At 37.9% G+C, this 26,710-nt stretch overlaps 1 protein-coding gene across 4 annotated transcripts in view; it reads left to right on the forward strand.

Moving 5' to 3' along the window:
• Nucleotides 1-3,680: 3,680 nt before the first annotated feature.
• The window catches only part of LOC132536337 (uncharacterized), a 44,075-nt gene continuing 21,045 nt past the window's right edge, over nt 3,681-26,710 (forward strand). For all 4 annotated transcript variants that reach the window (XM_060184008.1, XM_060184007.1, XM_060184010.1 and 1 more), the window contains exons 1-3: nt 3,681-3,745; nt 4,601-4,641; nt 22,965-22,989. In XM_060184008.1, coding sequence (XP_060039991.1) covers nt 3,721-3,745; nt 4,601-4,641; nt 22,965-22,989 — 91 coding nt within the window. In that variant the 5' untranslated portion in view covers nt 3,681-3,720. The remainder of the gene's footprint in view (nt 3,746-4,600; nt 4,642-22,964; nt 22,990-26,710) is intronic.

A 26,710-nucleotide genomic window follows, 5' to 3' on the forward strand; every position in this document is an offset into this window, starting at 1 on the left:
CACTGGTCTAAGCTTTTAAGAGAGTCAACATATCAAAGACTCAGCCTATGTATTAAAAATACTCAGTCTGTGCTTTAAAAAGTTTGAGACATTCAATCAGGTTTCCCCCCATATTACTTAAATAGTGATTTATATGACTATAAATTATTGGGAGTGTACATAAATGCCATGCCCACCACCAAAAGACTGTGTCCCCATGAAGCCAAACATCCACCCTCACCCTCAACCCAGGGTTTTTGTTTTGCTGCCCTATTCCAAATTTAGTCAAATCCTGCTTTGAGTTTTCCTTTCTGTTATTATTTTTCTTTAAAAAATGCTTTTTATTTGTAAAAAGGAAACATTGACAAAACCATAGGATAAGAGGGGTGCAGCTTTCTACAATTCGCACCACCGGAACTGTGTATCCTATCCCCTCCTCTGATAGTTTTCCTATTCTTTAACCCTCTGGGAGTATGGACTCAAGATCATCGTGGGATGCAGAAGCATGAAGGTCTGGCTTCTGTAATTGCTTCTCCATTGAACATGGGCATGACAGTTGGATCCATACGCCCAGTCTGTCTCTTTCATTCTCTAGTGGTGAATGTCTCTGGGCAAGTGGAGCTCCAGTTCATATTGGTGGGGTTGTCTGTTCAGGGAAGTCTGATTGGCATGCTAACATCTGGAACATGGTGGCTGAATAGAGAGTTAACATACAAAGCCAAACAAATTGTTGTCCAATCATGGACCTAAGGGCTAGAATAATGCAGATGAAGAGTTGTATCTGGTCCTCCATTTTTTTAGATCGCTAGTAGGCATATTTTAGTTAAATTTTAAAGGGCCTGTGGTTATGCTAGGTTTTTTAAAATTTTTTTAATATTTATTTTATTTATTCCCTTTTGTTGCCCTTGTTGTTTTTTTTATTGTTGTAGCTATTATTGTTGTTGTCTTTGTTGGATAGGATAGATAGAAATGGAGAGAGGGAGGGGAAGGCAGAGAGGAGGAGAGAAAGATAGACACCTGCAGACCTGCTTCACTGCCTGTGAAGCGACTCCCATGCAGGTGGGGAGGCGGGGTTCGAACCGGGATCCTTATGCCAATTTTTGTGCTTTGTGCCACCTGCGCTTAGCCCACTGCACTATAGCCTGACTCCCAGTAATGCTAGTTTTTTTGTTTGTTGGTTGATAGTTTTTTTTTTTTCCTATTTCGTTTTGCCCCTGAGCCTGAAATCTGATACACCAGTGGATCCAAGTTATTGTCTGGGGAGATGATGTCATGGCTGGGAAAAGGACCAGAAAGCTGGATCAGGGTAGAGAGTAGCTCCCTAATATGAGAAGGGGATATCTCATTGTTGTCTTTATTTGCATTTCTCTGACAGTCACTGACCTGGAACAATTTTTCTTGTGTTTGTTAGCCTTTTGAATCTCTTCTGTAGTGAATGTTCTGTTCATATCTTCTGCCCAATTTTGGATGGGGTCATTTGCTTTTTGTTGCTACATTTGCTGACCTCTTTGTATATTTTGATTTTTAGTCTCTTGATGTATGGCATGTGAAGATTTTTTCCCATTCTGTGAGGTATCTCTTTGTGTGATAGTTTCTTTGGCTGTGCAGAAGCTTTTCAATTTGATATAGTCCCATTAGTTTGTTTCTGCTTTAGTCTTCCTTGCAATTTGGTTTGTTTCATCAAAGGTGTCCTTGAGGTTTAGGTGGGGAAGTGTTCCACCAATGTTTTCCTCTAAGTATTTGATAGTTTCTGGTCTAACATCCATGTCCTTGATCCATCTGGAGTTTTTTTTTTTTTTTTTTTTTTTTTTTTTTTTTGTGAGATAAAGTGTCTCTGTTTCATTCTTCTGCATGTTTCAGCCCAGTTTTCCCAGCACCATTTATTGAAGAGGACTTTCTTTCTCCATTTTATACTTTTGGCCCCCTTATTAAAGATTCAAGTTCCATAAGTATGGGGGTTTATTTCTGGGCCTTCAATTCTGTTCCACTGGACTGTGTGCCTATTTTTGTACTCAGGTGCTCATCATGGAAAAATGTGTGATCTGTTGGGATAAACTACACTAGGTGCCTTGGCAGCCAAATTTGTATGAGTGCTGCCTTCCATGTCACCTGGAATGAATTTTAAATTGGCCTACAAATGTCTGATGATTCAGGATAGTAGAAATGGCAGGGATATTATAGACACATAAAGGAACTCTATTTTATCTAAAAAGTTTCCTTTCATTCATTCTTTACACATGGAAATATGGTCATTCCCTGGGTCCATGCTCCCAGAGGGATAGAGAATGGGAAAGCTAACAGGGGAGGGGGTGGGATATGGAGATTGGGTGGTGGGAATTGTGTGGAGTTGTACCCCTCCTAACCTGTGGATTTGTTAATTTATTCTTTATTAAATAAAAAATAACTTAAAAAAAGAAAAGAAAGTATGGTCATAGACTTTGTGGGCAGGTCATTTCCATATGTACCATTGTTCTCCAATTTTTTAAATCTTTATTTATTGGATAGAGATAGCCAGAAATCCAGAGGGAGGATAGAAGAAGGAGAGGGACAGAGAGACAGCTGCAGTACTGCTTCACTACTAACAGAGCTTTCCCCCTGTAGGTGGAGACCGGGGGCTCGAACCGGGGTCCTTGCATATTGTAATATGTTTGCTCATCCAGGTGCGCCACCACCCAGCCCGTTCTCCAAATTTTTATTTCTCAGTCTTCTCCTTTTGCTTCTCCTTCTCTCCTCCTCCTTCTTCCTCAACAGTGTTATCAGTGACTTGGTGCCTGTATGGTGAACCGACTACTCCTGTAGCCATTTTTTTCATTTTCTTTTTTATTTAATAGAGAAAAGAGACATGGTGGGGGTAGATATAGTTGGGGAAAAAGAGAGACACCTGGAATAGGCAGTGGCAGCCTGAAGGAGAGGAAAGTTCTGCCGGGGTGGGGTGTGCCCCTTGCCTTGCCAATGTCTCTGGAGCAGGGGCAGCAATGGGAGGAGACCTTGGCCTGAGCATCCTGCCATGTGAGTGTGATTGTGGAGCTGCACCTGATGTAGCTGAGGCTGTCAGTGCCTTGAGGGGAGGTCAGACAGTGGGCTTTGCAGAGCCTGACTTAAGAGTCTTCACTGTGCAACTCAGCAGTGTCTCTGATGGCTGACTGGGGTGGAGCTGACAGTATTATTAGCTTTCAGCCTGGTTCAGACTGTATCTGTACTCCCCATTTTCAGGAAGTACACACTCCTTTAGCTTTATGATTTTCTTCAAACCTTGTGATTGCAATGTTGTAATATTATGGTTGAGTTTTGGTTGGTTACTCGATTGTTTCTGAGCATGATCTTTCAGTCTACGGCCATGCCCCAGGAAAAGAGAGTCACTTGCAGCACTTTACCACTTGTGAGTCTCCTCTACTTCACATGTGGACTGGAGACTTGACCTTGTATCCTTGCAAATGACAATATGTGCACTTTACCGAGCATACCAGCATCAAGCCCTGTTTTCAAAAAATAAATAATAAGTAATATGTCAGAAAAAGTAATAATGTTTAAGACAAGATTTCACACTGAGCAGGGAAACAGTGTCAGGATAGAGGTGGGGGGATGGCTTGGGAGGAGATGTGGAGAAGGCCTTCTGGGAGTTCCAGGAGGGCTGGAATGTGATGATGTCATCGAGCCTTCTATCCCAACTGTCATCCTGAGCTTGGACTGTGGACAGGTGAGAGAGGTGGTACCTGAGCAGAGGATTGATCGTGTCAGACAATGGGAAACATTTGTTGCTCTAAAGGTATGTTCATCAGATTCTCTGAACACTGTTGCTACTAAGGTGCCAGTTAGCTTTTCTTCAAAGTACTTTCCAGCCACTGTTAACTCAGCTGCTCCGGGTGATCACACAGTTCGCACATGGGACTTGAGGTTGTGGTTTTTCCACTGTACTTTGGTTCCATCTCTCAAGCTCATTTCCTTAACAGTTTCCTACTTTAAGAAAAAAATTATAACTCATGTGGCCCACTCCCTCATATCACATCAGGACTGTTAATTAAGTAGAAGTGTGGTGACATTTTACCTTTGTGTATTTTTAGCCTGGCTAATTCATACTTGATTCAGTTACTAATGTCATAAACTGATACTGAATCAAGAATGGTTAGAAAGGTTTTAGAAAGGTTCATGGGAGGCCCTCCAAACAAGGTGGATACCTATCACTGCAGTCAAAATATCTTTGTTATACTCTTTCTGCTCTGGGTGTGTGTAAGATAATATGGTGGTTTCTGTAAGAGATGACTATCAGTATCAGATGGGTCTGTAGTTGGATTCAGTCTGTAATAAAAGGCTACAGTCATGGTCAACTGCTATAAAGTGTAGCACAGTTTTCAGTATTTACTCATCGAAGTTTGACTTAGATGGTGGTGTAGGTTGGTTTTTCCAAGAAAGCCACAGACTATGCCCAACCTCTTTCCAACCAAGAGGAGAGGATGGATCCTTCTCCACCAGCACCTGAGTTCACACTGTTAACCAATCAAGGACCTCCACTTAACTTGTGTCAAGTCAGGGAAAGCTCACTAAGGGGTTCTTGAGCAGTGTCCCCAGCAACTGACAGGTTCAGAACTGCCAGTTCCCTCATAGTTCTTCTGTGTCCTCCTAGGTGCGTGCAGGGTCCTGCCACAGCAGTCATCACCAGTTCTGGTAAGTTCAGCTTTCTTTCAAAGTAGTGTTATTTTTCTTTCATCTATGTATTTTTTTAAAAATTAGTTATATAATGATTTAGAAGGTTGAAAGATAATAGGATACAAGAGTGTAATGTCACACTGCACCTATCACCAAAGTTTTGGGTTCTCCCCACCCAGATAACCTGCATAATTCTTTTTTGTGAGTATTTGAAATTTATTTTTACAGAAAACCAATAAAGATTTTTCTTTTTATAATTTTTATTTATAAAAAGTAAACACTGACAAAATACGTAGGATAAGAGAGGCAGTTTGAACACTCCCTCTTTATAAGTTCTTGTTTTTCTTTTTTTTTTTTTTTTCATGTGTATACTGCCTTTTCACCGATTGTGGTTAAGTTCAGATTTATTTCAGAGATAAATGGTGTTTTTTTTTCTTTCATCTATGTATTTTTTATTTATTTTCTCTTTTGTTGTCCTTGTTGTTTTTCATTGTTGATGTAGTTATTATTGTTATTGATGTTGTCATTGTTAGATAGGACAGAGAGAAATGGAGAGAGGAGAGGAAGAAAGAGAGGGGCAGAGAAAGATAGACACCTGCAGACCTGCTTCACCGCTTGTGAAGGGACTCCCCTGCAGGTAGGGAGCCGGGGGCTCGAACCAGGATCCTTATGCCGACCTTATGCTTTGAGCCACCTGCGCTTAACCCACTGAGATACAGTCCGACTCCCTCATCTATGTATTTTTTTTTAAATAGTTATTTAATGATTTAGAAGGTTATAAGATTATAGGATATAAAATTGTACTGTCACATGGCACCCATCACCAAAGTTTTATATTCTCCCCATCCATTACCTGCATAATTCTTGTTTTTGAATATTTGAAATTTATTTTAACAGAAAACAATAAAGGTTATTTTTTAATAATTATTTATAAAAAGGAATCACTGACAAACGGCATAGGATAAAAGACTTTGAACACTCCCTCTTTATAAGTTCAAGATTTTCTTTTTTTTTAAATGTGTGTACTAAATATTCACCTATTGTGGTAAGTTCAACTTTATTTCAGAGAGAAATTGTGTTTTTTCTTTCATTTATGTAATTTTTTAAAAAATAGTTATTTAATGATTTAGCAAGTAATAAGATTATAGGATACAGGAGTGTAATGCCACACTGCACTCATGACCAAAGATTGGTGTTCTCCCCACCCAGAGAACCTGCACAATTCTTTTTTTTTGATATTTGAAATTTTATTTTAACAGAAAAGCAATAAAGATTTTTTGTTTTTGTAATTTTTATTTTATTTAACTGACAAAAATCACAGCGTAAGAGAGGGAGTTTGAACCATCTCTCTTTATAAGTTCATGTTTTCCTTATCTTTCTTACTTTTTTTTTATGTGAATACTGCCTTTTTACTCACTGTAGTAAGTTCAACTTTATTTCAGAGAGATATGGTATTTGTTTCATTCACCTGTATATTTTCTAAAATATTAGTTGTTTAATGATTTAGTTAAAATATAGTTATCTAATAATTTACATGAATACTGCATATTCATCCATTGTGGTAAGTTCAGCTTTATTTCAGAGAGAAATGGTGTTTTTTTTTCTTTTGCATATGTATTTGTTTTAAAAAATAGTTATTTAGTGATTTAGAAAGTTATAAGATTATAGAATATAGGAGTATAATGTCACACTGCACCCATCACCAAAGTTTTGTGTCCTCCCCACTCATATAACCTGCATGATTCTTTTTTTTGAATATTTGAAATTTTATTTTAACAGGAAAGCAATATTTTTTTTCTTTTTATAATTTTTATTTATAAAAAGGAAAGAGTGACAGAAATCATAAGGTAAAAGAGGCAGTTTTAACACGCCTTTTATAAGTTTATGTTTTTCTTTTCTTTTTCTGTTTTCATATTTATACTGCATATTCACACATTGTGGTGTACAACTTTATTTCAGAGACATATGGTCTTTTTTCATTCATATATGTATTTTCTAAAAAATAGTTACTTAATGATTTTATTAAAAATAGTTATTTCATGATAAGTAAGTATGAGTACTGCATATTCACCTATTGTAGTAAGTTCAGTTTTATTTCAGAGAGAAATGATGTTTTTTCTTTTGTCTACATATTTTTAAAGAAAATAGTTATTTAATGATTTAGAATGATATGATTATAGGATATAGGAGTGTAATGTCACACTGCACCCATCACCAAAGTTTTGTGTTCTGCCTACTCAAATAGCCTGCATCATTGTTTTATCAAGATTTTTTCCTTTTGGTATTTTTTATTTACATAAAGGAGACACTGACAAAAGCCATAGGCTAAGAGAGGCAATTTGAACACTCCCTCTTTCTCAGTTCATGGTTTTATTTACTTTTTTTCATATATATACTGCACATTCACCCATTGTGATAAATTTAGCTTTATTTCAGAGAGAAATTTGTGTTTTTTTCTTTCATCTATGTATTTTTTTTTATTTAAGAAAGTATTAATTAACAAAACCATAGGGTAGGAGGGGTACAATTCCACACAATTCCCACCACCCATTCTCCATATCCCACCCCCTCCCCTGATAGCTTTCCCATTCTCTATCCCTCTGGGAGCATGGACCCAGGGTCATTGTGGGTTGCAGAAGGTAACACTTCCTCATCTATGTATTTTTTAAAAGAATTAGTTAATGATTTAGAAGGTTATATGATTATAGTAAATAGGAGTGCAACTGCTCCCAACACCAAAGCTTTGTGTTCTCCCCAACCAGATAACCTGCATAATTCTTTTTTTTGAATATTTGAAATTTTATTTAAACATAAAACCAATAAAGATTTTCCTTTTTATAATTTTTTATTTATAAAAAGAAAATACTGACAAAAACCATAGGATAAGAGAGGCAGTTTGAACACTCCCTCTTTATCAGTTCATGTTTTTCTTTCTTTTTTTATGTGTATACTGCCTATTCACCACTGTGGTAAATTTAGCTTTATATCAGAGAGAAATGTTGTTTTTCTCTTTCATCTCTATATATTTTAAATAATTATTAATGATTTAGAAGATTATAAAGATTATAGAAATTAGTGTAATGCCACACTGCTCCCATCACCAAAGCTTTGTGCTCTCCCAACCCAGATAAACTGCATAAATTTTTTTTTATGGATATTTGAAATTTTATTTTAACAGGAAAGCAATAAAAATTTTTCTTTTTATAATTTTTATTTATAAAAAGGAAACACTGACAAAAGCCATAGGATAAGAGACAGTCTGATCACTCCCTCTTTATAAATTCATGTTTTTCTTTTCTTTTTCTTTTTTTTTTCTTTCATGTGTATACTGCATATTCACCCATTGTGTTCAGTTCAGCTTTATGTCAGAGAGAATAGTTGTTTTTTTTAAATTTATCTATGTGTTTTCTTTAAAAAAGTAGTTATTTAATGATTTTGTTAAAATAGTTATTTAATGATTAGTATGAATACTGCATATTCACTCATTGCAGAAATTTCAACTTTATTTCAGAGAGAAATGATGTTTTTTCTTTTGTCTATGTATTTTTTTGAAAAATAGTTATTTAATGATTTAGAAGGTTATAAGATTTAGAAGGTTATATAGATAGGATATAAGAGTGTAATTTCACACTGCACCCATCACCAAAGTTTTGTGCTCTGCCCACCCAGATAACCTGCATAATTCTTTTTTTTTGAGTACTTGAAATTTTATTTTAGTAAAAAACAAATACATATTTTTTCTTTTAATAATTTTTATTTATAAAAAGGAAACACAAACACCATAGGTAAAGAGAGGCAGTTTGAACACTCCCTCTTTATCAGTTCATGTTTTTCTTTTCTTTTTTTCATGCATATTCACACATTGTGGTAAATTTAGCTTTAGTTCAGAGAAATGGTGTTTTTTTCTTTCCTCTTTGTATTTTATTAAATAATTAGTTATTTAATGATTTAGAAGGTTATAAGATTATAGGAAATAGGAGTGTAATGTCACACTGCTCCTATCACCAAAGCTTTGTGTTCTTCCCACCCAGACAACCTGCATAATTCTTTCTTTCTGAGTAATTGAAATTTTATTTTAACAGGAAACCAATAAAGTTTTTTTCTTTTTATAATTTTTATTTATAAAAAGGAAACACTGACAAAAACCATAGGATAAAAGAGACAGTTTGAATACTCCCTCTTTATAAATTCATTTCTTCTTTCTTTTTTTTTTTTTTCATGTGTATACTGCATATTCACCCATTGTGGTAAGTTCAGGTTTATTTGAGAAAAACTGTTTTTTTTTCTTTCATCTATGTATTTTTTTAAATTAGTGATTTAATGATTTAGAAGGTTATAAGATTTGAAAGGACATATGTTTCTAGGAATTCTCCCATTTCATCCAGATTCTCTAGCTTGGTGGCATATAGTTCTTCATTGAAGTTTCACATAATTTTCTGAATTTCTGTGATGTTATTTGTGATATCTCCTCTATTGTTTACAATTCTATTTATTTATTTGTGGTCTGTCTTGGGGTTTTCAATCTTGTTAATTTTTTCAAAGAACCAATATTTGGCTTCATTGATCTTTTGTACAATTCTCTTATTTTCGATGTTGTTTATTTCTGCTCTAATTTTAGTTATTTCCGTTCTGCTGGTTGCTTTAGGGTTCTTTTGTTCCTCTCCCGCTTACTGCACCTTAAGGTGTGCAGTAAGGTCATTTATTTGAGCTTTTTCTTATTCTTTAATATGTGATTGTATGGCTATGAGTTTCTCTTTCAATACTGCTTTAGCTGTGCCCCAAAGATTTTCATAGCTTGTGTCTTTATTTTCATTTGTTTCCAGGAACATTTGAATTTCTTGCTTGAGTGCCTCTCTGACCCAGTGGTTCTTAAGCAGCATGTTGTTGAGTTTTCAAAATCTGTGACTTTTAGTAATTTTCAGTTTGTTGTTGAATGTTAGTTTTACTCCACTGTGGTCTGAGAAGATAATTGGGATGATTTCAATGCTCTTGAATTTGTTGATACTATTTTTGTGGCCTGACTTGTGGTCTATCCTTGAGGATGTGCTGTGCAGATTTTAAAAGAAGGTATATTCCTCTTTTGGGGGGTGAAGAACTCTGAAAATGTCCAGAGGTCTAGTCCGTCTATCTCTTCATTGAATTTTCTTGTTTCTTTGTTGATTCTTTGCTTTGTTGATCTAAGTGTCAGAGTGGGGTTTTAAAGTATCCCACTATTATTGTATTGATGTATGTTTGTAGTTCTTTCAGTAATGTTTGATATACTTAGATGGTTCCTCATTGGGTAGATAGATATTAATAATTGTTAAATCTTCTTGGTTGACTGATCCTCTAATAATTATGTAATGTCCTTGCCTATCTTTTATTACTTTATTTAATTTAAAGTCTATGGTGTCAGAGATGAGTATAGCTGTTCCTGCCTTTTTTTATGGTCCATTATCCTGCATGATAGTTTTCCATCCTTTCAATTTGTCTGTTTGTCTTGTTGGGTCAGGTGGGATTCTTGCAAGCAGAAATTTTATTTTTAAGAGGAAAGCAAGAAAGATTTTTCTTTCTATAATTTTTATTTATAAGAAGGAAACACTGACAAAAACCATAGGATAAGAGAGGCAGTATGAATGTACTCTCTTTATAAATTCATGTTTTTTTTTTTTAAAGAAAGGATTAATTAACAAAACCACAGGGTAGGAGGGGTACAACTCCACACAATTCCCACCACCCAATCTCTATATCCCACCCCCTCCCCTGATAGCGTTCCCATTCTCTATCCTTCTGGGAGCATGAACCCAGGGTCATTGTGGGTTGCAGAAGGTAGAAGGTCTGGCTTCTGTAATTGCTTCCCCGCTGAACATGGGCGTTGACTGGTCGGTCCATACTCCCAGTCTTCCTCTCTCTTTCCCTAGTAGGGTGTGTCTCTGGGGAAGCGGAGCTCCAGGACAAATTGGTGGGGTCTTCAATCCAGGGAAGCCTTGCCAGCATCCTGATGGCATCTGGAACCTGGTGAATGAAAAGAGAGTTAACATATGAAGCCAAACAAATTGTTGAGCAATCATGGACCCAAAGCTTGGAATAGTGGAGAGGAAGTGTTAGGGAGGTACTCACTGCAAACGCTAGTGTACTTCTGCTTTCAGGTATATATTTTGCAATAGTTTATGGATACGTGTGAACATAAGCTCTCTCTCACAGAAACTGGTGTATATCTAGGTTATGGGACATTGTTAGAAAGTGTATTTGATATGCGGACTCTCTCAAAAGCCTAGACCAAGTAGATTAGAAGCATCCAATAGCACAGCTATATACAAGATACTGGATAATGAACAGCAAACCATAACAAAAGGACTTTTCAAAGTTAACCCAATTACCAAATAATGTGATGATAACATTAACTATCGATTGTCTTTTTGAACACTAAGACAGCAGGAACCTCACATCTCCACTATAGAGCCCCTACTTCCCCCAGTCCTGGAACCCTTGGATAGGGCCCACTTTCCCATATGCCTCTCCCAATCCATACCAAATAATATTGCATCCACCAGTCACAACCTAACCAATGCAACGATTGCCACCTCAACATGCTTCACCTCAGACTGTGTCCAGTGACTTCACGTGTGGAATGACAACCCTTCAGCTTCATTACTCAGGTATATATTTTGCAGTAGTTTATGGATACGTGTGAACATATGCTCTCTCTCACAGAAACTGGTGTATATCTAGCTTTTGGGACTTTGTTAGAAAGTGAACCACCTGAGATGAAATTAGAGTATACTATGAAAGGAAAGGTCTCACCCAAGTAATGAAGCTGAAGGGTTGTCATCCCACACGTGAAGTCTCTGGACACAGTCTGAAAAGATGATGTAGAAAGAAAAAATAAAAGACAAAAAAAAGATAATGCAATTGAAAAACAGTATTAAGCAAATTAAAATAAAATCTACCTCGATCTTCAACATAGATAACATATATATATATATATATATATATATATATATATATATATATATATATATATATCTCCAATTCTTTCACATACCTATTTAATTCAAAAATGTGATTATACTGAACATGCTGTTTGGTTGCATACTTTTTCACTTAGTGGCATGGAAACTATTCATAAAAATTCCTCACGTCAAAAAATTAGTGATTTAATGATTTAGACTGTTATAAGATTATAGAATATAGGAGTGTAATGTCACACTGCACCCATCACCAAAGTTTTGTGTTCTCCCTACCCAGATAACTTATATCATTCTTTCATTTTTTGAGTATTTTAAATTTTATTTTAGCAGGAAACCCATAAAGATTTTTTCTTTTTATAATTTTTATTTATAAAAAGGAAACACTGACAAAAGCCATAGGATAAGAGAGGCAGTATGAACACTCCACCTTTATAAGTTCATGTTTTTATTTCTTTTTTTCATGTGTATACTGCCTTTCTGGGGGATTTTTTAAATTTTTATTATTGGTTTAGTAATGATTAACAAGACTGTATAATAACAGGGGCACAATTCCATACACTTCCCACCACCAGATTTCTGTATCCCATCCCCTCCATTAGAAGCTTCCCTATTTTTTAATAGTTTTTATTTATAAAAAGGAAACACTGACAAAAGCCATAGGAAAGAGGGGTGCAACCCCACACAATTCCCACCACTAGAATTCCCTTCCGCTGGTAGCTTTACTATTCTTTATCCCACTGGTAGCATGGACCAAAGGACATTCTGGGGTGCTGAAAGTGGAAGGTCTGGCTTCTATAATTTAGTTCATGTTTTTCAATGTCATATCTCACAAATAGCTGAGACCATCTGGCAGTTGGCTTGAACCTCCCTGCCTCACAATATCCTGTCCTTCCTTCATAAATTATTTTACTGGGAAGATTATGGTTTACAGGACAGTTGTTGAAATATAAGTACAGTTCATATGACCTTGTAATAGGTGTCTGCACACCACTCCCTAAACTTATAGATTTAATTTCAGAACCAAGTACAAATAGGGAAAATTCACGATGCAGCTTGAACTGGGTGTGGAGTATTACACAAAAGCACAGTTCTCTGGGAAAGGAAGAAATGAGGGGGGTAGAGAGGGTATTAGATACTCAGTGCATGATAATGAAAATTTAGGTGATGGGTTCTTTACCTTTTATTTATTTATTTATTTATTTATTTATTTATTTATTTTTGACATCCCATTATTCCTTTAGGGACTATTCGTCCGTTTATATTATACTATATATGTGAATACAAATGTGTATTATGTCTATATTCTTTTAAGAATATTAATGATTTGATATTGATTTACAAAATTCCAAGATAATAGGTGTTAAATTATACACCTTTCCCACCACAAGAGTTCCATGTCAATGGGCTGTTATTTCTGTCTATTTATATTTATATATTTTTTCCTATTTTTAATATGATCCAGCTTTATCTTTCTATGTCACACCTACTACTTCCAAGTGTCTTTCCTTCTCTCCCTCTCTCTCTCTCTTTCTCTCTCTCTCCAGCACCTAATGGAATTGGAGTTCAGAGACCTTTGGTTATATTTTCTTACCATTTATACCTCTGGGGTTATGTATGGACCAAAAATTTTTATAGGGTACAGAAGGTGAAAGGTCTGGGTTTTTTAACTGAGGCAACCAATTTTAATTATGATGAATAATGGTTACAGGATTATAACATTACAGGATATAGTTTCATATTGCACCCACCACCAAAGTTCTGTGACCCGGTCTCCCCAGGAGAGTCAGATAGTCATCATAGTTCTCAGAGTCTTAGAGACACTTTTGCTTACTTCTGGATTTTATTTGTGAGTTGATATGTATTTGTTCTCTAGATTGCACATGTGAAGCCATCCAGTAATTATCTTTCATCTCTGCTCATATTGCTAAGCATAGTGACATCCAGTTCCATCAATTTTGTCCCAAGGGACACAATATCATATTGTTGATTTTAGGGCGGTATTCCATGAAGTATATATTGTATGAGAACAACAACAGCTACGACTACTGCTGCTGCTACTACTTCTCTTCCTCCTCATCCTCTTTTCTTTTATGCATCTTTACTTTTGTGTCCAGGTTTGTTGTTGGAGCTCAAATCCACTGCTCCTGGAGGCCTTTTTAAAAAATTTTATTGGATACGAAATAGAGAGGGAGAGAGAGGGATAGAGAGGGAGAGAGACACAGAGACACCTGAAGACTTACTTCACTTGCTTGTGAACTGACCCCCCCACCCCCAGCAGGTGGCTAGTCAGGCACTTGAACTGGATCCTTGTGTGAGTCCTTTTTTTTGTACTATGTGCACCACCTCCTGGCCCCCACGTTTGTTCTTTTCCTTTCTTTTTTTTTCTTTTTTACTAGATTTTTCCCCCTTTTTTACTAGCTCAGCTCTGGCTTATGGTGGTACAGGAGATTGAACCTGTGACTTTGGACCCTCAGGCATGAGAATTATGTTTGCATAACCATTATGCTGTCCACCCTACACCTACCTTACCCCATAACTTCTTTTTAAAAATTTTTATTTATAAAAAGGAAACACTGACAAAACAATAAGATAAGAGAGGTGCAACTCCACACAATTCCCACCATCAGAACTCTGTATCCCATCCCCTCCCCTGATGGCTTTCCTATTCTTTATCCCTCTGGGAGTATGGACCCAGGGTCATTATGGGGTGCAGAAGGTGGAAGGTCTGACTTCTGTAATTGCTTCCCCACAGAACATGGGTTTGGGTGTTGATAGGACGATTCTGGGGAAAGAGGTCTCCAGGACACATCAGTAGAGTCGTCTGCCAAAGGAATTCCAATTGGCATCATGATAACATCTGGAACCTGGTTGCTGAAAAAGAGTTAAGCTATAAAGCAGAACAAATTGTTGACCAATCATAAACCTTAAGGCTGTAATAGTACAGATGAAGATTGGGGGCTCTCCATTTTGTAGATAGTTAGTAGACCTGTTTTAGTTACATTCTGAAGGGCTCATGACTACTCATTTGTTTTTTTCTTTTTTCTTTTTTCCCTGAGCTTGACATCTGATATGCACGTGGATCCAAGTTATTGTCTGGAGAGATGATGTCATGACTCATCCCATAAGTTCTTTATCCAGTCATTTGTTGATGGAATTTAGGCCGTTTCCACTTTCGCTGCTGTGAATAATACAATTATGAACATAGGGGAGCATATGTCCCTTCAAGTTAGTGTTTGCATGTCCTTTGGATCATTCAAAAGAGTGGTATTGTTGGGTTAAAATGTTTGGGTTTGCTTAAGGACTAACCATACAGTCTTCCACAGGGGATGCACCAGTTTGCATTCCCACCAACAATGTATCAGAATCCCTCCCCCCTTTTTTCTTCTCTCTCTTTCTTTCTTTTCCTCTTTATTTCTTTATTTTTCTCTTTCTTTTTTTTTTACCTCTAGGGTTATCACTTACATTATGAATTCACTGCTCCTGGTGGCCATTTTTCCCATTTATTTACTTATTTATTTTATTGATCATATTGCTCTGTCCATTTTTTCCTCCTTTTTCCAATGCCTGTGCTTCTTTTGTGGCAGTTGTTTGTGTTTCCAATTCTATTCTACCACTGATGAACTCATTTAGAGTTGAAGTTTTTTTGTTTTTTTCTGTAGGACTCTTCTTCATAATTCTTACAGTCAAGATTTGTTTCTGCATGTTTGGGACAGTTTTAATTTTTCCTCTATAATGAAAACTAATTTAGCATGGTAGAGTATTTGTGGCTGGTGATCTTTATCTTTTAGTACAGTGAATGTCATTCCATTCTCTTATTCCTAATGTTTGTGGCGAGAAATATGGGGGTTCTGCCTTTGTATGTCAAATTCTTTTTTCCTCTTGTGGCCTGCATTAGCTTTTCTTAGTCTTTGCTTTTGGTTCATTTTTCAGTGTTGTGTCCTGGTGAGGTCATTTTAAATTAAAAGTCCTGTGTGTTTACTGAGCTTCCTCTTATGTTTATATTTTTAGTATTTCTCAGCTTTGCAAAATTACTGCTCTGACTTCTTTGTACATGATCTCTGCTCCTTTCTTCTTTTCATCTTTAGATATTCTAGTAACTTTGGCTTTTTTTTTCTGATGGAGTCCACTGCTTAATACAGAATTTCTTCATTTTTCATAAGACTTTCCTCTACAAAATGCTTGCACTAAGAGAGTGTGGTGATTTTATCTTTTAACCTGGATATTCTCTTCCTAAAAATTATTCTATTTCCTAGGTATCCTGTGTAATCCCTAAAGCCCTCTAGAACATTCTTCACGTCATGTAACTCTATTCAAAGTTTTCTCTGTAAATTTTGTAGCTCTTTCATGAAATGTTCTCTAAGATTGTGTATTTGTGTTTATATGTGATGCTTGGAGTCCACTTATTTATTTTTTAAAATTTTATTACTTTTATTTATTTATTTATTGAATAGAGACAGCCAGTAATTGAGAGGGAAAGCGGTGATAGAGAGGGAGAGAGACAGAGAAACACCTGCAACCCTGCTTCACCATTTGTGAAGCTTTCCCCCTGCAGGTAGGGACCAGGGGCTTGAACTTGGGTCCTTGAGCACTGTATCATGTGCGCTCCACCAGGTGTACCACCACCCAGCCCCAAGTCTTGGATTGCCTTAATAGTGTTTTCTGAGATCAAACTCAGACATTTTTTTCAAATCTTTTTGTCCATGTTTTGCTTAAATGTGGCATTTGCTGTTTACCCAGCAGATAACGCTGTTTCTCTTTTTTTGATTATGTCTTTGTGGGTTGAGCATCTATCATAGTCACTTGTGTGGTTTTAGAAAGTGAGTTTTTATTGCCTTGTTCCATATTTTATCTTGGGCTCTCATAGCCCATTTCCACCATATGAATAGGTACACAGCTTTTTATTCTGGTGAGTAACCTACTGTCCTCTGCAACTTGGACTAGTCCAGTGAGTTCTTCCCTGTGACTCAGAATAGTGCCAGCTTCCAAGTGTCAGTTCCTAGCTCAAAGTGTTTATGCAGGGCCTCCCTCCCCAATTCTGTACAGTATACACACTTTTGTCTCCTTGATTTTCTCCAAACCCCTTGTTAATGCAATGTTGTAATATTTCTTCCTCCTCCTCCTCCTCCTCCTCCTCCTCCTCCTCCTCCTCCTCTTCTTCTTCTTCTTCTCCTTTTATCTGGTTGTTTCAGAGCATGATTTTTCAGTCACAGTTACTCCATGGCCACACCCCAGATGACTCAGCTATTCTCTTTTAGTATTTTGAATATTTGATTTGGGGCTGAATGGTGATGCACCTGTTAGAGTGCATGTATTATCAAGTGCAGTGACATTGTTGCTACCTGAAAAGGGAAGATTCACAAGCAGTGAAGCAGTGCTGCTGGTGTTTCTACTGTTCTTTCCCTATTTCCACTCTCCTATCAACTTATCTTTGACCTATCAATCAAAATAAGAAACATAAAAAACTATCCTACTTAATTCTAGGGTTTGTGATGAGAAATCTAAGAAAGTCAGATAGCCCTGTATGTCACTTTCTTCCTTTCCATAGCAGCCTGTAAAGTTTTTCTTCTTTTTTCTTTTATGTTTTTTTTTTAAATCTTTATTATTGGGTAGAGATGGAAATTGAGAAGGAAGGGGGGATATATAGATATATAGTGTCACAGAGACACTTGCAGCCCTGCTTCACAACTCGTGAAGCTTCCCCCCATAGGTGGGCACCAGCAGCTTGCACCTGGGATCTTATGCACTGTAGTGTGAGTGCTCAACTAGGTGCATCACTACCTTCCTCCCCATAATGTTTTTCTTTGTCTTAATTTTTTGATAATATTACTATAATATGTCTTAGAGCATTTTGGACTTAGAAACATGATATTTGTACAGGTTCCTGGATATGTATCTATGTTTTGAATGTTGTCTGTGTTTGATCAATTTTTATTGTGATTTCTTTGAATATGATTTCTGTTCCTTTCTCCCGCCCCCTCCTCCTCAAGTAGTCTAGTCGCTCTTTCTTTTTTATGTTTTATTTTATTTTTTATTTACTTATTTTTAAAGGAGACATTAACAAAACCATAGGGTAGGAGGGGTACAACACCACACAATTCCCACTGCCAGATCTCTATATCCCATCCCCTCCCCTAATAGCTTTCCTATTCTTTATCCCTCTGGTAGTATGGACCCAAGGTCATTGTGGGTTGCAGAAGGTGGGAGGTCTGGCTCCTATAATTGCTTCCCCACTGAACATGGGCGTTGACTGGTTGATCCATACTCCCAGCCTGCCTCTCTCTTTCCTTATTAGGATGGGTTTTTGGGGAAGCAGAGCTCCAGCACTCATTGGTAGCGTCCTCTGTCCAGGAGATTCTGGTCGGCATCCTGCTGGCATCTGGAACCTGGTGGCTGAAAAGAGAGTGAGCATACAAAGCCAAACAAATTATTGAATAATTATGGAAGTAAAGACTGAAATAGTACAGATGAAGTGTTGAGGGGTACTTACTGCAGACTATTGTGTACTTTTGCTTTTCTCTGTAAATTTTATAGCTCTTTCATGAAATGTTCCCTAAGATTATGTATTTGTGTTTATATGTTATGCTTGGAGTCTATTTATTTATTTTTAAAAATTTGATTACTTTCATTTATTTATTGGACAGAGACAGCCAGAAGTTGAGAGGGAAAGGGGTGATAGAGGAGAGAGATGGAGAGACACCTGCAGCCCTGCTTTATCATTTTTGAAGCTTTCCCCCTGCAGGTGGGTACCAGGGGCATAAACGTGGGTCCTTGAGCACTATATCATGGGTGCTCCACCATCACCTGGACACATATCTTGAACTTTCTTAATACTGTTTTCTGAGATCAAACTCAGACATTTTTTTTCCAAATCTTTTTGTTGATGTTTTGCTTAAATGTGGTATTTGCTGTTTAGCCTGCAGATGACTCTGTTTCTCTTTTTTTTCATTATGTCTTTGTGGGTTGAGCATCTATCATAGTCATTTGTGTTGTTTTAGGCAGTGAGTTTTTATTCCCTTGTTCCAGACTTTATTTTGGGCTCTCATAGCCCATTTCCACCATATATTCGAATAGGTACACAGCTTTTTTATTATTTATTTTATTTATTTATTCCTTTTTGTTGCCCTTGTTGTTTTATTGTTGTAGTTATTATTGTTGTTGTCGTTGTTGGATAGGACAGAGACAAATGGAGAGAGGAGGGGAAGACAGAGAGGAGGAGAGAAAGATAGACACCTGCACACCTGCTACACCGCCTGTGAAGCAACTCCCCTGCAGGTGGGGAGCCGGGGTTCGAACCGGGATCCTTATGCCAGTCCTTGTGCTTTGCGCCACCTGCGCTTAACCTGCTGTGCTACAGCCCGACTCCTGGCCCACAGCTTTTGATTCTGTTGAGTAACCTGCTGTCCTCTGCTAATTAGACTAGTTCTGTGAGTTCTTCCCTGTGATTCAGAATAGTGTCAGCTTCCAAGTGTCAGTTCCTAGCTCAACATATTTATGCGGGGCCACCCCCCCAATTCTGTACAGTATACACACTTTTGTCTCCTTGATTTTCTCCAAACCCCTTGTTAATGCAATGTTGTAATATTCTTTCTTCTTCTTCTTCTTGTCCTTCTCCTTCTCTTCCTCCTCTTCCTCCTCCTCCATCTCTTCCTTCTCCTCCTCCCCCTCCTCCTCCTCTTCTCCCTTCTCCTCCTCCTCCTCCTGCTCCTCCTTCTCCTCCTCCTCCTGCTCCTCCTCCTCCTCCTTCTTCTTGTCCTTTTATCTGGTTGTTTCAGAGCATGATTTTTCAGTCACAGTTACTCCATGGCCACACCCCAGATGTCTCAGCTGCTATTCTCTTTTAATATTTTGAATATTTGATTTGGCGCTTAATGGTGGTGCACCTGTTAGTGTGCATGTATTATCAAGTGCAGTGACATTGTTGCTACCTGAAAAGGGAAGATTTACAAGCAGTGAAGCAATGCTGCAGGTGTTTCTCCTGTTCTTTCCCTATTTCCACTCTCCTATAAACTTATCTTTGTCCTATCAAACAAAATAAGAAACATAAAAAATTATACCACTTAATTCTAGGGTTTGTGATGAGAAATCTAGGGAAGCCAGAAAGCCCAGTCTTTGTATGTAACTTTCTTCCTTTCCATAGCAGCCTGTAAAGTTTTTTTTTTTCTTTTATGTTTTTTTTAAATCTTTATCATTGGGTGGAGACAGAATTTGAGAGGAAAGGGGGAGATAGATAGATAGATAGAATCAGAGAGACACTTGCAGCCCTGCTTCACCACTCGTGAAGCTTCCCCCCGTAGGTGGGCACCAGCAGCTTGCACCTGGGATTTTATGCACTGTAGTGTGAGTGCTCAACTAGGTGCATCACTACCTTCCTCCCCATAATGTTTTTCTTTGTCTTCATTATTTGATAATTTTACTATGATATGTCTTAGACCATTTTGGACTTAGAAACATGATATTTGCACAGGTTTCTGGATATGTATCTATGTTTTGAATGTTGTCTGTGTTTGATCAATTTTTATTGTGATTTCTTTGAATATGATTTCTGTTCCTTTCTCCCCCTCCTCCTCCTCAAGTAGTCTAGTCACTCTTTTTCTTTTTTATGTTTTATTTTATTTTTTGTTTGTTTATTTTAAAAGGAGACATTAACAAAACCATAGGGTAGGAGAGGTACAACTCCACACAATTCCCACCACCAGATCTCTATATCCCATCCCCTCTCCTGATAGCTTTCCCATTCTCTATCCCTCTGGGAGTATGGACCCAAGATCATCGTGGGTTGCAGAAGGTGGAAGGTCTAGTCTCTATAATTGCTTCCCCACTTTACATGGGCACTGACTGGTAGATCCATACTCCCAGCCTGCCTCTCTCTTTCCTTATTAGGATGGGTTTTTGGGGAAGCAGAGCTCCAGGACTCATTGGTAGTGTCCTCTGTCTAGGGGAGTTTGGTCGGCATCCTGCTGGCATCTGGAACCTGGTGGCTGAAAAGAGAGGTAACATACAAAGCCAAACAAATTATTGAATAATTATGGAACTAAAGGCTGGAATAGTGCAGATGAAGTGTTGGGGGGTTACTCACGGCTAACCCTTGTGTACTTTTGCTTTCAGGTATATATTTTAACCTAGTTTATGGATATGTGTGAACATATGCTCTATCTCAGGGGACCTGGTCTATATCTAGGATTTGGGACTTTGTTAGAAAGTGAACCATGTGGAATGGAATTAGAGAATACTATGAAAGGAAAGATGTCACCTGAGTAATGAAGCTAAAGTGTTGTCATTCCACACCTGAAGTCTCTGGACACAGTCTGAAGTGAAGCCTGCTTCACTTCAACTCGAGGTGGCACTCGAGTTGATTAGGTTGTGATCAGCGGATGCAATGTTATTTTATATGACTTGAGAGAAGCATGCAGGAAATCATGCCTCACCCTGAGTTCCAGGACTAGGGGAAATATAGGCTCTATAGTGGAAATGTGAGGTTCCTGCTGTCTTAGGGTTCAAGAAGATGATGGATAGTCGTTGTTATCATCACAATATTTGGTAATTGGGTTAACTTTAATAAGTCCCTCTGTTAGGATTTGCTGTACAAAACCCAACATCTTGTATATAGCTGTGGCACTGGTTGCTTCTCCCTGGTCTAGACTTTTGAGTCAACATATCAATGACTCAGCCTATGTATTAAAAAGACTCAGTCTGTGTTTTAAAAAGTTCAAGACATGCAATCAATTTTCCCCATCTCATATTAATTAAATAGTGATTTATATGACTACAATTTAATGGAAGTGTACACCACCATAGACACCATTCCCACCACCAAAAGACCCTGTCCCCTCCCACTCCCCTGCCGCCCCAGAAGCCGAATGCCCACCCTCCCCCTCACCACAGGGTTTTTACTTTGGTGCCCTACTTAAATTTAGTCAGATCCTGCTTTTAGTTTCTCTTTCAGATCTTCTCTCTCAACTTTTGTTGATGAGTGGGATCATCCCATACTCATCTTTATCTTTCTGACTTAGCTCACTTAACTCCTTCTAGCTCTGTCCAAGATGGGTCAGAGAAGGTTCCTTTCTTGTTCTTAATAGCTACATTAATAGTATTCCATTGTGTATATATACCACAGCTTTCTCAGCTACTCATCTGTTGTTGGGCATCTAGGTTGCTTCCAGGTTTTAGGCATTATAAATTGTGCTGCTATAAACATAGGTGTACACAGGCATCTTGGCTCTGCCCCCTCCAGTCACTCTTATATTTGTCTTTCTGATTGAGCTTTCTGTTTAAGGTTGAATTGCTTACTATTTCCCAAATCATTCCTTACCAACATCTTAGAATTCACAGACCAAGACTGAGTATTTGAGGGTGTGTGCTCTTATAGCCCTGGTAATCTCTGCTTCTCATGATTTATTCTATTTCCTAGATCAAATACTTGAACCATAACTGCACTCAAATTGTCCTTAACTCACTGTAACCCTAGGGTTTTTTTCCTTCTTGCTTTCTAGTCTTTTTCATGAACCCTATTTGTTGTTACTCTTTTGTACTCTGTAACTCTTTAATATAATCTCTAAATTCCTGGATATTTTTCTGCATATGTTTAGATTCTTCAAGCACTCTCATAATATGTTTTCTTAATCCTATCCTTGATATGTTCTCCAGATGTGTGTATATCTACTTGTCTGTAAGCACTGCCATTGTGATAGCTTGGTTCCATCTCAATTTTCACTGTCAGTCCAGTTTCTTTTGTTGAGCCACCAGTTAGGTTTGTGGCTGCAGTGTTGGATTTCCCTGTTTATATTTCAGAATGTTAGCAGAGTGAATCTCTCTCTCACCCTTTTTCTGCCTACTGGTCACTTGTGCCTGCACCCACCTATGGCTAAGTGAGTTTCTTTAGAAGCCCCAGCTGTGTTTTGATGAGATATCAGGTGATTTTTTTCATTGTCTTTTCTAATGTTGTTTTTTTTTTGGGGGGGGGGGCGGCGGCTTAGCCATACAGTTGTTGCTACTCTATGGTCATGCCTTTGGAATTTCCCTTGGTGCTTTCTCTTTTAATTATGGGCAAATTTGAAAAACTGTTCCCTTAGTTAGTACATATGAGGTGTTGTTGAACTCAGAGAGATAAGGAGAATCTCTACAATTGATACTTGACTCAAAATTGGCAATATCAGTGTATTAACTATATTGAGGGGTATTTATAGTGACAGATTCTCCTCTTGAATTAAGAATATTTAATAACAGATACTACTGGATTGAGGTATGCATTCTCAGGAAACACTTGACATTTTTGACACAAGTTCTCCATGCATGCAAGGATTTTGATTTCAGTCCTCAGGATTTCAGAGATACTCCAAGAGAACAAACTTCCAACATATCTGATTCTCATGGTCTTTTCTGTATTCTTTACAGGACTTCCCAGTGGAACATGTCAGTGGTAAGTACTCTGAATCCTTCAGCAGCTGAGGACACAATATAGACAAGTCTTAGGGGGCTTGCCTGTGAGTTTTAGTTTCTCCAAAGCCCTGACTCCATGGTGGGAATGGCTCAGGGTCTATACTGATGGAAAAGCTCACTTCCAGAGAGCTAAAGTGGCCCCATTTTCTCAGACTATGGAGTAGTTATGGTCATAGGTGCAGTGGGTCTGTGTGTTACATTATGTTATCATAGCACTAAAAGGTTTTATTACTTCACAGAATACTTTGATGTCTTTAAATACAAACCACAGCTATCATGAAATAATTCACATGAGAAATGCAAAATGGAACAGAGTGAGCCAAAGACACACTATAGAAAATTAGACTTTGGGAGTCGGGCTGTAGCGCAGCGGGTTAAGCGCAGGTGGCACAAAGCACAATGACCGGCATAAGGATCCCGGTTCGAACCCCGGCTCCCCACCTGCAGGGGAGTCGCTTCACAGGCGGTGAAGCAGGTCTGCAGGTGTCTATCTTTCTCTCCCCCTCTCTGTCTTCCCCTCCTCTCTCCGTTTCTCTCTGTCCTATCCAACATCGATGACAACAACAATAATAACTACAACAATAAAACAACAAGGGCAACAAAAGGGAATAAATAAATAAAATAAAATACTAAAAAAAGAAAATTAGACTTTATACATGACAATTACATGTCCCTCTTTTACTGTGCAGCTGAGCTGGACAATCCACTTCTGTGTGCACTACAACAAAATCTGTGCAATTTATTTATTTAATTTTATTAAATAGTGGAGGTGTGTCTGTGGTTTCTGCAATGTAATCGAAAGTGTGTATTAACTGCCCACCATAAATGTCTCATTTTCCCAAATTTCAGTGGCAATGGTATACATTTTTAAGGGAAGATAGGATACAACAGATATGAGATATAGAATTTCTGACTTTTTTTTTAGAGTGTGATTTTTAAATTTTTTTTACCTTTTTATTTTTTTTTTCTTTTGCCTCCCAAGGTTGTTGCTGGGACTTGGTGCCTAAACTATAAATCCACTGCCCCTGGAGGCTATTTTTTTTCTTTTGTTACCCTGGTTGTTTATCTTTGCTGTTGTTGCAGTTGTTGGATAGGACAGAGATAAATGGAGAGGGGAGGGGAAGACAGGGTGAGAGAAAGACAGACACCTGCAGACCTACTTCACCGCCTATGAAGTGACCCCCTGCAGGTGGGCAGCCAGGGGCTGGAACCAGGATCCTTATGCATTGTGCCATGTGTACGTAACCTTCTGTGCTACTGCCTGGTCCCCAGTATTCTTTCATCTTCAGTGTCCCATTTTTTGCCCATGTACCCAACTTGTTATTAATTATTCACTTTTTTGTTTTCCATTAAAATTTACATAGGTTTGACTCCTGAGTTATATCTCATGACACAACCATAATGTTATACTGATCCATTCATATGTTAACTCTGAGTCAAACTCTCAGGTAAAATGATAGCCTCAAATTAAAGTGTTAAAAAAAACAAAAGCAGTTCAGTTAGCAGATCAGTTTTATTAGTAGAACAACACCCTTATTTGTGTGATTTTGAAAAGTAAAGCAAGCTTTTCTTTCTAGTTTTAATTTTATTATAATTCTATGGCAAATGTTCTTTCTCTGAACTGATTGTTCACAACAAATAGTTCTGTTTTCTGAACTGATTACCTACCTCAATATGTAGTTGAAGTTCATGTCTAAAGTCATCTTCTCTCAACTTGTTCAAGTAATTTAAGATCCAAGTCAGTAAAGGCTGGAATGGCATGTGTCTTATGGACTCTAGTCTGTTACATGCAGCATGGGATACATTGCACAGATTTTGTTGTAGTACACACAGCAGTGGATTGTCCAGCTCAGTTGCATAGTAAAATAAGGACATGGGATTGTCATGTAAAAAAAGTCTAATTTTCTGTAGTGTGTTCTTGGCTCACTATGTTCTATTTTGCATTGCTCATTTGAATTATTTCATGATAGCTGTGGTTTGTTTTTAAAGACATCAATGTCTTCTGTGAATTAATAAAACCTCTTTATCCTGTGATAACATAATGGAAGTTTTTATTAAAAGTCAGGTAACTCCTTAGGGGATCTACTTAGGGGTCTGGGACATTTTTCCTTAGAATAAGCATATGATTTCCCCATAAATCTGTGGGATTCAGAGTGTGTTTGTTGTGGTTGTGACAGCAAGAGTAAACAGTCTGCCATGCTATTGACTGGGAGCTGAATTCTGAGTTTCCTAGGGAGAGTAGCCCTTACTGAGGAATCAGAAGGAGGAAGGATGTGAGACACCTGGGAGGGTAAAGGTTCTGGGAGGATGGTCACTGTAGGACCTCAGCCTCTCCCTCAAGAGGAACACTAAGCCTTCATAAGACACTGAGTCTTTCTAAAGCCCACTCAGTCTGGTGGCCATTGATGCACAATGTGATCAGATTTTGACTGTGAATAAAGGATACTAGCCACTGACTCTTTGGTAATAAATTTCCCTGAACATCTGTTGCAGTCCACAGAGTCATCAATGATGGAACAGAGGTGGTAGCTCTGAACATACAAGCAGCCCCAAGAGATGAGTAGAAATGACCTTACTGTTTTGACTCTAGGGCCATTGTTGTAATATGTTCATTATTAACACTATTTTAGACACAAATGCTGAGTCATTGCTAGGATTCATGAACTGATCCATTAAATTATGGAACTCAAAGAGATAAATGTCTGAAGTAGAGAAGCCAAAATTTGACCTCAGTTATGTGACATGCTCAGCTGTACTTAGCACACTGACAAGGCTGCCTCTGTCCTTGGAGTCAGTAGGAGCCTCCTAAGCTGCACCATACTGTGTGTGTAATTCTGGAAATGCCTGCATCTATAGTGAGCCCCTTAGAGGGACCTACTATCTAGCATTACTTCCCGTTGCCTGCCTGTTCACACAATCTGAAGGAACCATCAACATATATTTTCATACCGTGTGCACTGAAACAGGTGTGCTGCCACCTGACCCCCATATTATTATTATGACAACTCACAGAAGACCCAGGCATTCTGAATAGCTCATACTTGTGACTTCAGTGAGGTAACATTTAGAAATAGCTGTTAACATAATTTCCAGTTCTAGAGTCTTCCTCAGCATTGGCATCAAAACAGGAATCCATAGGTATTTAGTGAGATTTTGTCACTATTGCCAAAAGCAGTGGAAGCACTCAAATCCTGAAGGACACACCCTAGAAGGACTATTTAGTTACTAAATAGGAATCAGCATCTTTGATGCTCTTGAAAGAGCTTTGACAGTTTGACAAGTTCTGTCTTGTATGTGTTCAAGTTACAGAGAGCAGAAGGAGCTTACAGCCCACTGTGCTGAGCTATCCCTTCATTGGATGAACTCTGTTGGCATGGGGGGGCATCCAAGCCAGTGACTACAAAGACATGCAAAGCAAAGGATGGTCAATATGATTTCTTTAGTGATGATTATGTTTATAGTTTCAGATGAGATTAGGCCTGTTCTGGGTGGTATGACCATATGTCATTTACAATTTTAGTACATTACCATCTCCCTGATGAAGTGCTTGTATAAAAACTGAGGAATAATTAAGCAGCAATGGGGGCTGGGTGGTGGCACGCCTGTTGTGCACACATGTTTCAATGCACAAGGACCCAGGTTCAAGCCCTGGTCCTCACCTGCAGGAGGAAAGCTTTACAAGTGGTGAAGCAGTGTTGCAG

This window comes from Erinaceus europaeus, unplaced genomic scaffold (assembly GCF_950295315.1).
Source record: "Erinaceus europaeus unplaced genomic scaffold, mEriEur2.1 scaffold_555, whole genome shotgun sequence".
NCBI lineage: Eukaryota > Metazoa > Chordata > Mammalia > Eulipotyphla > Erinaceidae > Erinaceus > Erinaceus europaeus.